This window comes from Falco naumanni, chromosome 1 (assembly GCF_017639655.2).
Source record: "Falco naumanni isolate bFalNau1 chromosome 1, bFalNau1.pat, whole genome shotgun sequence".
In the NCBI taxonomy this organism is placed as follows: Eukaryota; Metazoa; Chordata; class Aves; order Falconiformes; family Falconidae; genus Falco; species Falco naumanni.
This window is the reverse complement of record NC_054054.1, coordinates 104,241,825-104,255,416: the sequence shown is the minus strand read 5'-3', so window position 1 is coordinate 104,255,416 and position 13,592 is coordinate 104,241,825. Positions and strand designations below refer to the sequence as shown.

The 13,592-nt window shown below is 39.2% G+C and overlaps 1 protein-coding gene across 7 annotated transcripts in view; it reads right to left on the bottom strand.

The window, feature by feature from the left end:
* ZZEF1 (zinc finger ZZ-type and EF-hand domain containing 1) overlaps positions 1–13,592 on the bottom strand; it is a 60,699-nt gene that overhangs the window by 40,702 nt on the left and 6,405 nt on the right. For all 7 annotated transcript variants that reach the window (XR_005830756.1, XM_040613818.1, XM_040613812.1 and 4 more), the window contains exons 3-15: positions 13,272–13,466; positions 12,242–12,413; positions 10,485–10,684; positions 9,188–9,398; positions 7,630–7,746; positions 7,223–7,401; positions 6,150–6,248; positions 4,931–5,022; positions 3,867–4,015; positions 3,220–3,331; positions 1,824–2,039; positions 839–939; positions 330–499 (exon numbers count right to left, since the gene is read on the bottom strand). Coding sequence is in view for 6 of the 7 variants with exons in the window: in XM_040613818.1 (XP_040469752.1) it covers positions 330–499; positions 839–939; positions 1,824–2,039; positions 3,220–3,331; positions 3,867–4,015; positions 4,931–5,022; positions 6,150–6,248; positions 7,223–7,401; positions 7,630–7,746; positions 9,188–9,398; positions 10,485–10,684; positions 12,242–12,413; positions 13,272–13,466 (2,013 nt within the window). In the remaining variant the exon portion in view is untranslated. The remainder of the gene's footprint in view (positions 1–329; positions 500–838; positions 940–1,823; positions 2,040–3,219; positions 3,332–3,866; positions 4,016–4,930; positions 5,023–6,149; positions 6,249–7,222; positions 7,402–7,629; positions 7,747–9,187; positions 9,399–10,484; positions 10,685–12,241; positions 12,414–13,271; positions 13,467–13,592) is intronic.

Sequence of the window (13,592 nt, the reverse complement as noted above, 5' to 3'; positions counted from 1 at the left end):
CTTTCAAGATCATTTATATTTATATGAAATAAACGAACCCCAGTAACATTATAGTTAAAGGATCACATTCTCTGCTAGTTCAAGCAGGTACCATGTTTGAAAGAAGTTTTCTATTGCAGCTGCTTCCAGACCATACGTTGTCAGAAATCTATAAAACCATTTCATAGGGTTAAAAAGGAAGTTTCACGGTGATAGACTAATGAGCATACACTGACCTGAAGCAGCAGCAAAGGAACACTTGGCCTCTAGGAATAAATATCTTTTCCCAAATTGTAACTGTTTTAATACACTTGTAAGCCAGAACAGACAAAACAGTTAATGTAAATTACCTTCACACAAATGTCTATAAAGCTCTTCTGCAGCTTCTGTGTGACCAGATGTTTTGCTCTGAGAATTTTCTTGAGGTTTAGCAGTTTTACCATCTCCAGCAAGTACAGAGAAGCAGCTCTGGAGAAGCTGCAGTAGCAGTGTTTGAGCAAAGATACATTCTTCCCTCGGGCTGCAAGAAAGCATAAAACAAACAGAAGCAGTAACTAGAACAGAAGCTCTTTTGCACCAAATAGATAATGTTATGAAAGTCACCATCTCAGATGGATAAAAAACACTGAGTAGAGAACAGATAGCCAAAAAAACACCCTGTAGCTACCGGCTAAATTAATCTGCATCTCAAGCTTCTACATAACATCAGAGTTAAAAACCCATATGGCAGCAACAGGAAAATGTTATTTATGTAAATGATGTCGTTTAGGAAGAAGAAACTGCTGCAGCTAAACTAAGCATACTTTATTTATACATACACACACAGATTAGTTCTTCACCGCACAGTGAAGTGACTTACTTTTGGTGAAGTTTATTGTAAAAATTCCAGAACAGCTGCAAATCAAGGCCTGTGAAATCTAAAAATGACTTGTATTTTAATCCACTCTCCTTCTGTTGGACCTTAAAAAGGCAAAGAAAATGCAAGATTGGAAAATTAAGTCTATACAGAACACATTTATAAAAAGTAAATCCCTGAGCACTGGGCCTAAAGGAGCCTGGTTTCCTATAAATTTGCAGCTAACATGAATTCCAGTGTAAGATCTTTCATGCATATTCCAGTGTCTAAATGTGACTGTTCATGCTGAAACCTTCCCCTTCACAGAGCTACTAAAAAGGACTCACTGTCCTCTTTCTAGACTGTCTAGTCCCCCATCCCTGCCCTCCACCCACAACCTCTGCCTCTTCATCTAATTTGACTGAAAATAATAACCAAAACGAGACTGCCCATAGCTCAGAATTGAAGTTGAAAAGGCAGATGCATGCACTGCAGGAACAAAACATGATTTTGACATGTATCCCCAGAAGCCGGGTACATTATGCTGAGACACATCAGCACATACCAGCAACATCTCTTAGTTGTACACATCTCACCCTAGGTATTTGCAGAATTATTTCAGATAAAAAGAGAACATGTTTTAATCTGTGCAACCTTCCTAGCTCTTTCTCTATGCACTTTTCCAGATGCTTGCTTCAGAAATAGCTACACTATCTAATAGACAGTAGAGCATCCTCCTGTCGCATCTATTTCACCCAGCATTGTAACATGATGCTGAAAAATGGTTCTTACCTCTCTTCTGGACCAAATAGTCCTAGTCAACTTCACTAAACATACACAGAATGCTATTTTTCAGAATTTTTTTTTTCCCCTCATAGCACAGTCTTAATGGTTGCTAGTACCGATTCCCAAGACTTCTCTTTATCCATTCACAACTACCATTAGCATAGCATTATTACTTTTAGCATGGGAAATAACATGCTTAAAAAGAACTAAGTAGTAAGAATACCAGGTCCTGTGCCAGCTGCTGGACAAAATGAAGCGTCTTCAGGAGAAGAGTTGTGCCACAAACTGTATCGTCATCAGTTCTCCTGCACTGCAAGCAGTTCATGCTCCTATTGGGCTCGTCTCGCATCGGCCGAAGGTACCCAAGAACATGCAGGCCTTGAACCCCCAGCCGTTCTGCTGTGTCTTGTCTTGTGCACAAGAACTTTATCATCAAGTACTAGAAAGGCAGAAACACAGCACAAGATTGGGTTTTAAAAACTAGTACTAATCTGGCTTTTAAAAGACGTGAACACACATATGCGAGGAGACTGTAGGTAGGGCTGGGAGGTCAAGCCTTATTCCCTGGAAATCACCTCCAGAAGTTTAAAATACTGAGCCTGAGATTGAGGCTAAGCTTGAACTCTCCTCCCTTGCAAAAAAGTCACAGAGATGGTTCTGTGACCTCTACAAACATCTGCAAAGTTAGTTAAGTCATTATCAGTTCCATTCGTTCTACATACTCTGTTCCTTGGCTCTATAGCTACAGCATTTTCGCAGGTAAAATAATTATTAGCCACATTAAAAAGCAAGCAGAGGATCAATATGTAGTATTTAAAACATTCTTTTATGCAATCTATCCACAGTAAGGTACAGAATGCAAATCTGAAGGGAACAGCAAGTTCTGCCATTCAAATGTACTCAGTAACTCTGCACGCTCGTTAAGTCTCAGGGACTAAGGGTTACACAGACACCAGCAGAGTGGCTTAGCAAGCAGTCACAGTTTTGGAAAAATATCCAGTTGACTTGTAACTGTACCACCACTTCTGCTGATTTCCGCAGTATGAAAAAGGACTGAGGAACTGCACAACAGCCGATTCCAGAATCAAGAGAAATGCAGGATGCAAAAAGCAAAGTTTTCTATTTAGGCACTCCCTGTCAAACCCCATATTCTGTCACTCTTGAAACAGAAAAGCCCCATATTCCTTAAGGAAATCAACCTAACTGATGGAACTGCTTAGCAATTGTCCCTTAAAACAAAGGTTGAAGAAACTGGCGGTAGTTGTCTAGATCTTAGAATAAAGGAACAATCATGTCTTCGTTTGTAGAAATATTTCCTCATGATGAAACTAGCAGTCTGTGCGTTATCACGTAATTTTGCATTAAATTTGATCCTGAAGCACCATTTAACTACAGCTCTCTGTGTGTACATAAAGAAAGAATAAAACCTAAAGGACAGAAGCTGAATCATTCATTTAACTAGAAGCCCATTGATTTTTACCTCTACCCAGAAGAATTCTCCTTGCACAAAAGAGTTAGACTCATTTCAACTGGCATTACAACAAAGCACAGAGATCAACTTTATTTTATGGGTTTTTTTTGCTCACTGTGACTGCACCAACGGATTTTCAGTTTCTTACTTGGGAGATTCTGCATTGCTGCATTTTGACATCAACTTCATCCCATTCTTCCTCCACTTCAAACCAGCCAATAGGGTCATCATCTCCCAGATCTTCATGCGAAGAACTGCTTCTACATATCAAAGTACACCACAAACTTTGTGAAGAAGAAGTTTAAGCAAACTGCAAGTCTGTTGATATTCTACCAAAATATTTTTAGCATATTACAGCTACAAAGTTTGGATGAGAGACAACAGAAACTTTCACATACCCGAACTATCACATGCAAAGTAAGAAAATCCTTTTAGTCACTGTCTCTAACTTCCCTTCACTCCCAAAAAACAGTTCTGAGAAAGTAACAAAAGCTAATTAACCTATGATCTTCCCATAAAATGTTTCTGCTTACCAGTGATCTGCACCTCAAGCAGAAAGTTTGTTTTGTTATATCCCTTATTAAACAGGTTTTTAAATCAAGAGGTTGAAAACTAGCCATGATGTATTTCCTCAAACACATCAAATTGAGGCTCATTAAAATTAAACAAGTAATGATTAAATGACGCCTAATTTTTAAGTCATTTGGAACAATTCTCAATAGTTCAAGTGGCATTGCAAAAAGACCTAATTAACATTTATCTTCCAGGTATTCGTTACAAAATGTCCGCCTATACCTGTTTTTTAAAAATTTTTTGAATTCCCGCAGCTTCCATTTGTCATAGCTTTCAAATCTTTTGAAGTGTTCTTCTGCATGGAACTTTTCCGAAGCACTATTATAAGCAAACACCAGCCCACACTGGGCCCCAATGGCACCTCTTCGGACCTAAGAGTAGAGATTCAGTTGCAATATTATGAAAAAATTGACAATAAAAATGTATTGCTTTTATATTTCCCATAACAAAAAAGTTATGGAAAGGAACTAAATACTGACCGTACTTTTGTAACCCACTGAACCAGGATCGTGTGAATGGTTAATATTATTTGCATTTATCACCCTGCTAGCACCCCAACATTAACCAGAGTTCCATATATTAATTCTCATTTTAATTCTGTATGCTTTTTTTCAACACAAACAAAACTAAAATTATGTATCCTGGTATCACTACACTGCAAAACAGCTTAGCTACCTCTCCAGCTTGTTAGAATTTACTTGCCAGAAATCCATCCACCTTTAAGTCTCTTTGACATGGAAATATGCATCCTTGTTCCAGGAATCAGAAATCTCACTGAAGTTTTGCCCTGGCCATGAGAGTTAATCACTTTTAAAAGTTAATCACTTTTAAAAGATCTTGCTTTTTAAACCAGATAAAAATCACACCAAATGTGCAAAGTACACTGATGTCTCTAAAAATGAATTTGAAAGACCTACATTTAATCTAACTTACTTGCTATCTTGAAACCTGCTATATACAGTTGGAAAATTTATAAGGTCTTACCTGTAAATCCATACTCTTCAGAGAGAAGCCATACACATAAGAGTCACTGGCTTGAGTATATCGCAAGATACAGACAACAGCAATATAAAATAAGCGTCTTTACCACATGCCTATGGCACCTTAAACAATTGACCTCCCTTTCCTTAAGTTCCCTGTGACTTATACCAAAGCAAACCCCTAAAATAACACTATTTCATGATGAATTGAAAATTCCAGTTCATACAAAAAAATATTCTAATTCAACTCTACCACCAGGGAAAAAAGCAAGCCTTCTACTTCAAAAGGATACAGGAACCACATACCTTTATCCTTATCTGTGTCACTTGAAATGAAGATTCAGTTCCAGTAGAAAGAATGATACTTGCCCTGGTTTTCCCAGTTTCAGTAAGAAAACCTAAAGCAGCAGAGGGAATAGATGAGGTTGGAAGGAGTGCTAGTGCAAGCTGTTTGAAAGAGAATATGAAGATTGTGGACTAAAGGGGGGAAAACAAAACCACAATGCTTTTCTAGTGAAATGCTCCTTAGTAAATGCTTCCAAATAAAAAAAGAGACAAGTAAGACAACTGTATTATGTCAGTACATGCTCCCACAAGAGCATACACGATCTCTCCAGACCATGTCTCTCCTAGGACTGCAATACCTGCAGCAGTTTCAAGAGTGTTTCCCCATTAAAGGTTATTAGTAACTCCCAAATGTTACTTGGGCTTGTAGCTGTATTCACTGATACAACTCACCTTTCCCCAAACTGTGATCCACAAAACAGCGTAAGACAATCCACAAAATTGTTGTTTTTTTTTTTAAAAAAAAACAACCAAACAAACACAAAGCAAACAGAGGGGTAAAATGAGCATTTAGAATGTGCCTGATTTTCTAGCTTTCATTTACCAGTAGCACTGCACAAGACAATACACAATTTAAAAAAAAAAAAAAAAAAAGATTAGGCAGCATTTCACTTAAAAAGGAGGTCAAGAAAAACAAAACTCTTTGTTTAGATTTTATCTAGTACATAAAAGAATTGCATTAACAAAGACAGGCTTTAAAGAAGAATTAATAGTTACGTACAGTCAGCGAAAATTTCAATGATTTCTACCATATCTCTCCATCAATATTTGGGAAACAAGCAGTGAATTATTCAGGAGTTCAAGCCACAAAATGTGCTCTAGTATAATTTTCTTTGTGACAGCTCATTGTTGACTTCCACATGAAATATCAATAATTCTCCCCAAAATCCAATCTTTTTGTTTTGTTTTAACAATAAGCTGGCTCCTGAGAAATCCACCTTGTTGTAAAACAGAATTTCCACATTGTTCTGTTTTTTTGGGTTTGGTTTTGTTTATATTTTTGGGGGTGGTGAGGTGTTTGTTGTTTTGCCCTTTTTTTTTATTTTTACTTACAGATCTTCCATATCATAAAACTATCGAGTAGCACCAAGTATATTTAACTATAAGTGGAACAGCAGCACAGCCTTATTAACAGCCTTTGTGTAGTTGAATATTCTGGATTTTAAGTCCAGGCTCTTACCATCCCCAGTCCATGGCTCTACAAGGAGGTTTTCAGGCCCTGATTTATCTTCTTTTCCCTTTACATCACATGCTTGCAGAGTTAGTCGCAAAGGTTTTCCTAAGTAAGAAAATGCAAGGGTTTATCAAGTTCATAAAAAACACTGGGGAAAATGCTTTCTGAAGTTCTCCATAGAGAAAATGAATGGAAAAAATTACAATACTGAGATTTTTACCATTGTCAGACACACAAAAAAAAAGTGTGAAGAAGCTGGAGTGTACAAGATACATTGACCTAAAATAGCTCAAGTTTTAGATATGGGCAGAAGGACAATGAAAATCATGACAACTAATGTTCCTTCAACTGTTTGCAGACTTAGGAATTCACAACATGTGAAATATCACTCTTGTCTTGCAAAAAAGGCAGTGGCTACTCCGGGAAGAACTAAACAATTTTCAAACCTATTGAAAGTAAATACTGATATTATAATTATAAAATAAAAGCAAAGGGAAGATTTTTTTGCTGAGAGAGTAACGATAATCTCAGAAGCTGACATCTGAGAAAACACAATTTATCAAAGAAGTACAGTCATTACAGCAAAAGTTGACCACCTTTTGCGAGACCATGCACAGCTCTACATTTAATGACATTCAGATTAGTTTATAAAAATGAAAATAAAAGCACTGTAAATAGACGCTAATGACATTATGTTTAGAACACTTCTTCAATTTATGCATGTCTGCAAGAGAGATCCCTGACTGAGGCTAAACATACAAAAAAGTGTGTTATTGGAAGAATGAAAACACTTGATGCCATTTGCTTTCTACACAACACAAACACTATCGCCACCTTGATAGAGCCACTATCTACAAAGTTCAGGTTTTCTCCCTCAAGAGAATGCTACCTGGCTCAATTCTTAGATCAAAGAAAGCTGATCTAATCAGTAACTTTTAAGACAGTTCCGCTTCTTGGTTAACAGCTGATAATTTAGAAGTCTTGTACAGTTTTAACCCCTCAAAGAGTAACAATTACAACTCAAAGCTGCATATTGTTTTAAGTGCATACAGTAAAGGCTCCAACAATTATTCATTTACCATATTTATAAAGAAGGTTCTGTCTGACTGTTGCCATGGAAGCGATAAGCGATGAAGCCTTGTACGGAGTGTCCAGATGATCAGTGATTGTACAAAGGGAACTTATCACTTTAGCGACACTCCCCCTGGCTAAGGCAAAGGCCAGGAGCGTAAGTTCAACCTCTGGAGTAGTACAACAACTGGGGAGGGAAAAAAAACAACAGAATGAAAAGAAACTCCAAAGACATTCTGTTTTTAAACAAAAATAACGTTCACATGGAAAAAATCTAGAGGTGCCTGTTTCTTAATGTCTTTGAATTTTTCAAGATATTAAAAAAAGAGCAGGTGAGTAAAAATGAGATACATTTGCTATAAAAATTCCTCAAAACCATCTTCCACTCCATCAAAATACATCAACACAAACTCACCTTGTTATTCTTATAAGGAAGCTATCTACTTCTTCCAAAACATTTGGAGATAAGAAGCTTGAAAAATCTGTAGACCCTGGCGTTAGAGATAGAGGTGGCATGTGTTGCAGTGCTTTCCTAGTAGAAAGGAGGGAATGTAACATCAGACACCAGAGAGAATCGGAGAAAACAGCCTTTTAAAATTAATTAGACATTTGAATCACCATGGTTTTTTGCAAACAGGTCTCTATAAATAGTTTCTGAGGGCAGAAGATTTGTATACGCAGAGAATCTCTTCCAAAGGTAAAACCAGTATTGCATTCTGGGCAGGGCAAGTTCAACGACTGCCAGGTAATCTTGAATGTAGCCTCATATCTCAGATTTAATGAGACAAATAAATCAAAGGGTTTTGAATTAAATCCATGACAGCATTAGAAATAGCTTAGCGCCCAAGTACTGCTTTACTTTAAATAGTTTTAGAATTGAGCAAGAGCCTGTTAATAAAGGGAAAAATCCTTTTAAATTCTTTCAGAACAATTACAGGAACTAAGAGAAACTGGTTAGCTCAGATCAGAATTTTTGTTTGATTTCCGAAGGTAACGCAAGAACCCCTGAAAACAGGAATTCCTAAGCAGTTTCAAAGTCATTCTATGCAACACTGAAGTTTGGGGGTTTGCTTTATAATTCCAAACACTAAATTTGTACTTCCTGAAAGCATATTTTTCGGTCAAGATTTTGCCATTATAACTTACTTAGCTTTATTAGCTCAGTATTTACATTGTATTTCTAAAAAAATATCTCAGGTGTGGCAAATCTGAAGCCCTTCAGTTTTAGTAAAGCTTGCAGACATAAGCATGTATAAAGTTATCTAAACTTTAAAGAAGATTCATAGATGACACAAATTAAAAGATAGGCTTAATGGACTTTAGCCTACAGTACTCATTAACCTGGCGATAGCCATGCTCTTAAGCATGGTGGCATCACACTAAGCTCTATAAAAGTTGATGTGGGTGTGTAATGGTTTTATTAGGATTCCAATCCTTCAAGTCATTGAGCAGAAGCATTTGGCAGTCAAACAAGGAAACAATAACGCAGAAAGTGGCCAACCACCACGAGCAAACATCTGCACAGAGATCCTGCATATTCCTGACTATATCCCTGCATAAGGCATGGCATGGCATTACAGAAGCAAACATTTGCTAAAAATTAAGCTCAATTTAGTTCCAGTGGTACGCGGAATGTGTCCAATATTTATAATCAAAAAAATTAACAATAAAATTTAATTAATTTTAGGCTTTTCAGAATTATTACAAGTCAGAGGATAGGTAAAAAACCCTATCTGTCAGTGTTCCGTCATGACTTAACAACTAGATTAGACACAACAGGTAGGAGAATTTGACTTGTTCTAGTGTGTGCAAATGGATAAAAGAGAAATATCACAATAGCTGAAATTATGTTCAAACACCATGATTAAGGGAGTGGAAGCCAGTTACATAAAGTAGATTAGTTTACTAAAGCTGGAAGTATTTTTAAAAATAATTTTTTTAAAAGTCACAAACCATATAAGTTTGGTACTTACTGAGTATTTTGTAAAATAGTGTGAACGAATGCTGGATTTGTTTCCATGGAAGCTGTTACCAGAGAGGTCAGCAAAGACCAGTACCAGATAGCCGAAGCATCGCACACAGAGACGCCCACCTTCTTAACCCTTTGATAACCAAAGGCCCTGAGTCCATGGATTCTTGTGTCACATCCATCACTAAGGCAACGCTTGATGTTTATCTGTACATCTGTCAAAACACAAAACAATTTTTTTTTCAATTTCTTCTGCTGGATTAGATCTAGAAGAATCCAGATATTCAAAGCAATAATTGCTGCAAAGCCTCCTAGAAAAATAGCAGCAGATATGTAACAGTACTCCCACATACAGACAACTATGCATATGTGTTTCTTCACCGTGCATATGATTTGGAAGATTTAGCCTTTGAATGGCCTATGAGATCCTTTACATACTGTATGGCTAGAAATTAGGGGAAAAGTAGTAAAAAGACCCTTAAAGTGGAAAATAGATTATAGATTATCCAGTACCGTTCCACCTACATACATAGGAAGTGTCTTGAGAATGGCAGTGGAGAAGATAGAGAAAAAGAACAAAGCCTAAAAATAAAGTTTTGAGTTAGATAAAAATTTTCATGTTAAGTTCTTGACCATTTTGCATAGATAACGTTGTCCTAGTTACTTCTGAGGAACAACATCCTTGCTGCCCACTTCTGGGGCAGTGAGAGTTCATCTTAGTGAAAAGCACCTATTTGGAAGGAAGGGACAAAATTTCCAAAGCTGCAGAAGCCATCTTAGGAAGAAGCAGCTTTCCTCTGTTTGATTCCAATATAGCACCCACAGATCTACCAGCCTTAAAAATAACACTACTTAAAAACCCTTAGCATAAAACCTGCTTTTACAAAAAGCATCTGACCAGCTTCAGAGCTTTGCTACTGAAGAAAAAAAAAGAAATACTTGCTCAGAAGCAGATTTTTTTGCCAGATGCCATCATCCAACATACGCTTTCACTGTGCAAGCAAAGATATTTTAAAATTGCCCAGTGTCTTCAAACTGAGAGGCTAAAACTGCACATTTAGTCATTCTGGCTCTTCAACCCTTAGCCCAGGTTCCAGACAGATGCCATGAGAAAGACTCAGAAAATATCTTACAGGCTAGAAATTAAACTACAGTTAAAACAATTTCTCCAACCCAAGGACGAGGTCAAAAGTTTCTGTTCTAATAACTGACATTTCAACACATCGATCTATGATCTACCCAACCTTTCACCTTCAAAAAAGCACCAGAACAATATACCAATGGTATCTTTATTGACTCACACATCTGACTAATGTTAGCGTTTTCCAACAGTGTTACGTAGCCAGTGATATTGCTTGGAATGTGAACATCTCGGACCTCCTGAAGACTGCTGGCATTCCTTCCCACTGCCACTGTAACTTGCTGTGGCATGTAACTCTGGTCATTAGCTGCCACTGCAATGGACAGATGTCTCAAAACAACATCTGGCTTCATCTTTAAACTGCAAAGCAAAGAGAAGATAAGTCAAGTATTTCATTTTAGCTAAGCTTCGCTCTGTATCCACTTCTATAGACACAAATAAATCCGCTGGCCACTAACTAGAGCTTCACAGGCACTACCAGCCCCATATCACGGTGGACAAGTTAGAAAACTTGTAATTGACTTAAATGACAGTCACCTCTGATAATGAGACTGTAGAATTTGGTTGTTCAGCTTTTCAACTAAGAATTCATTCCCCGGGAATAAAAATGGAGTGTCAATAATGACCAACATGAGACTTTAAAAAAAAATAAAAAATTAAAGTATACACACTTAGATCTACTACCGAAAAAACACATTTCATGGAGTTTCACCTAACTTTCTAGACAGTGGCAAAGCACCTCAAGCAATAACTACTGCATCTGTAATGCAGTTTGGAAAGCTTAGCTACAAAGCAAAGGTACATGCCAGCGTGGAAGATGTACGCATTTTACCGGTGAATACTTTTACTTGGTGGTCAGGCCTTTAAAATTTATGCAGAAATCAACTATATTCATCTGTTGGTCATTAATTGCACAATTTTTTTTCAGTTACCTGTAATGGGTTGGCGTGACAAGGTTTTGGTAGCCAGGGGGCTACAGGGGTGGCTTCTGTGAGGAGCTCATGCCCAACAGAGCCGATGCCAGCCGGCTCCTACGGACCCGCCGCCGGCCGAGGCCGAGCCCAGCAGCGATGGCGGCAGCGCCTCAGAGTAACGGATTTAAGAAGGGGGGAAAAACCTGTGCAACTGCAGCCAGAGAGGAGCGAGATGGGAGAGCAGCAGCCCCGCAGCCCCCAGGCCAGAGCCGGAGGGGCTCCAGACCCCGGAGCAGACATTCCCCCCAGCCCATGGGGAGCCCCCGGCCCATGGAGCCCCCAGGGGAGCAGACCCCCCCGCAGCCCGGGGAGGGCCCCACGCCGGGGCAGGGGGTGCCCCATGGGCAGCGGCGCTGAGGCAGCCCCTGGCAGGGCCCGTGGCACACGGGGAGAGGAGCCCGGGCTGGGGACCCCGTGGGGACGCCCTGGGGCCAGCTGGGCCTGGGAGGCTGCACCCATGGGAGGGAGCCACGCTGGAGCAGAGGAAGAGTGCGAGGAGGAAGGAGCAGAAGAGACAGCATGTGATGAACTGACTGGAACCCCCATTCCCATTCCCCGTCCCTCTGTGCTGCTGGTGGGGAGCAGGTAGAGACATCAGGAGTGAAATTGAGCCCAGGAAGAAGGGAGGGGTGGGGAGAAGGTGTTTTTAAGATTTGGGCTTATTTCTCAGCTTCCTACTCTGATTTGAATGGTAATAAATTAAACTAATTTCCCCAAGTCAAGTCTGTTTTGCCCGTGAGGGTAATTGCCGAGCAATCTCCCCATCCTTATCTTGACCCACTCTCACTATATTTTCTCTCCCCTGCCTGGCTGAGGAGACCGACAGAGCGGCTTGGGTGGTCACCCGGCCTCCGGCCAGGGCCAAACCACCACAATACCCCACTGGCTGTAGACTTAAGGGCTAACACCCCCAAAACTCAGCTGTACATTGCCAATCACTCACCGGATCCAATGCGAGCGAGCACTCCCATCTGACTGCCAGAAAGATGTAGTTTCGCCATTTGTCATCTTGTCAATATCAGCAGAATTGGATGAGGTTTCTATGTGAGTATAGCACTTTGTGACAGACTTCAGCTTGTCCGACTCCTGATCACCATTCAAGTCACTGGGGTATTCTGCAAAGAAACCCCTCATCAGCACTCTTCCTTTGCTTGTTTTGAATATTGTTATACCTTTATAATAACTATCTCATATAGAATAACTTGTTGGCACAGAACACAGTTCCTGGAGAACTGTTTCTGACAGAAACTAGAAGACAGCAAAGTTGCATTTCATCTGAAATGAAATCATCTCAACCTGCCACTTGCAGTATTAAAGTACCTACTTTGCCTGGAGTTCAATAGCCTTTATCTCCTCAGTGTTTTATCATTATTATGCCAAAATACAAGTAGACGAGAGGAAAAAGTAATACAATGGAGAAAACGTCAATTCAGCTGTTCCAGGGAAGGGACAAAGCATATTGTCTCCCCAGGCAACTTGATCTATTTCAATAGAAGTGCAGATAACTGAAAATATCAAGTCAAGCTGTGAGGAAAAGGAGTCATCCCTCTAGGGAGACCACCAGGCCAGTCCCATCTGAAATACAGTAAAAGATTCACTACCTCTACCCCTAACCAGCAGTCAACTTCAGAAAACATTCATCTTTGCATGGGAACTAAAGTTCTAGCAACTAGTAGAGATATTGACTGAATAAAGGCTATAGCAAGTTAGTACTCATCATTCTGAAACAGGTCAGGAGAAAGGTGAAAGACATCCCAGTGTGTTACTCTGATTGCTAGGTAGTTAGGAAAATAATTTATGTGCCTCAAAAACCAACACAAAACCCACAGAAGCATGTAGATCAACTTCATAAAAAGCCATGCCTGTTAAAGATTAAACAGTAAAGAAAGCTTTTTCTTTTATCTGTAATCGCTTCTTCAAGCTATGGTTACATTACCATCTTGAAAAAAAAAAAAAAGAAAGATATTACATACCTTTCTCTTTTAGGAGAAGCCGATCTAAAGAATCCTTCAATACAGAAGACCGCATAGTACAGATATTGTTGAAGTACTCCAACACTGGGTAAGGGATGGCAGTACTAGAAATCCGATTCCGGTGCAAAAATCTCAGTATCATGGAAGCATGAAGACCGAGACGCTCTTTCGATTCAGAAAATATATCAATAAAACCTAGAAAGAGACATTATTTCCATCTTCGTTGCAACACCTGACTTGACCAAGTCATCATTTGTCCCCTCTGCAACGTATGACTAGATAAATCCCAGTTAAGCACAGGAACCTACATGAGAACTACAT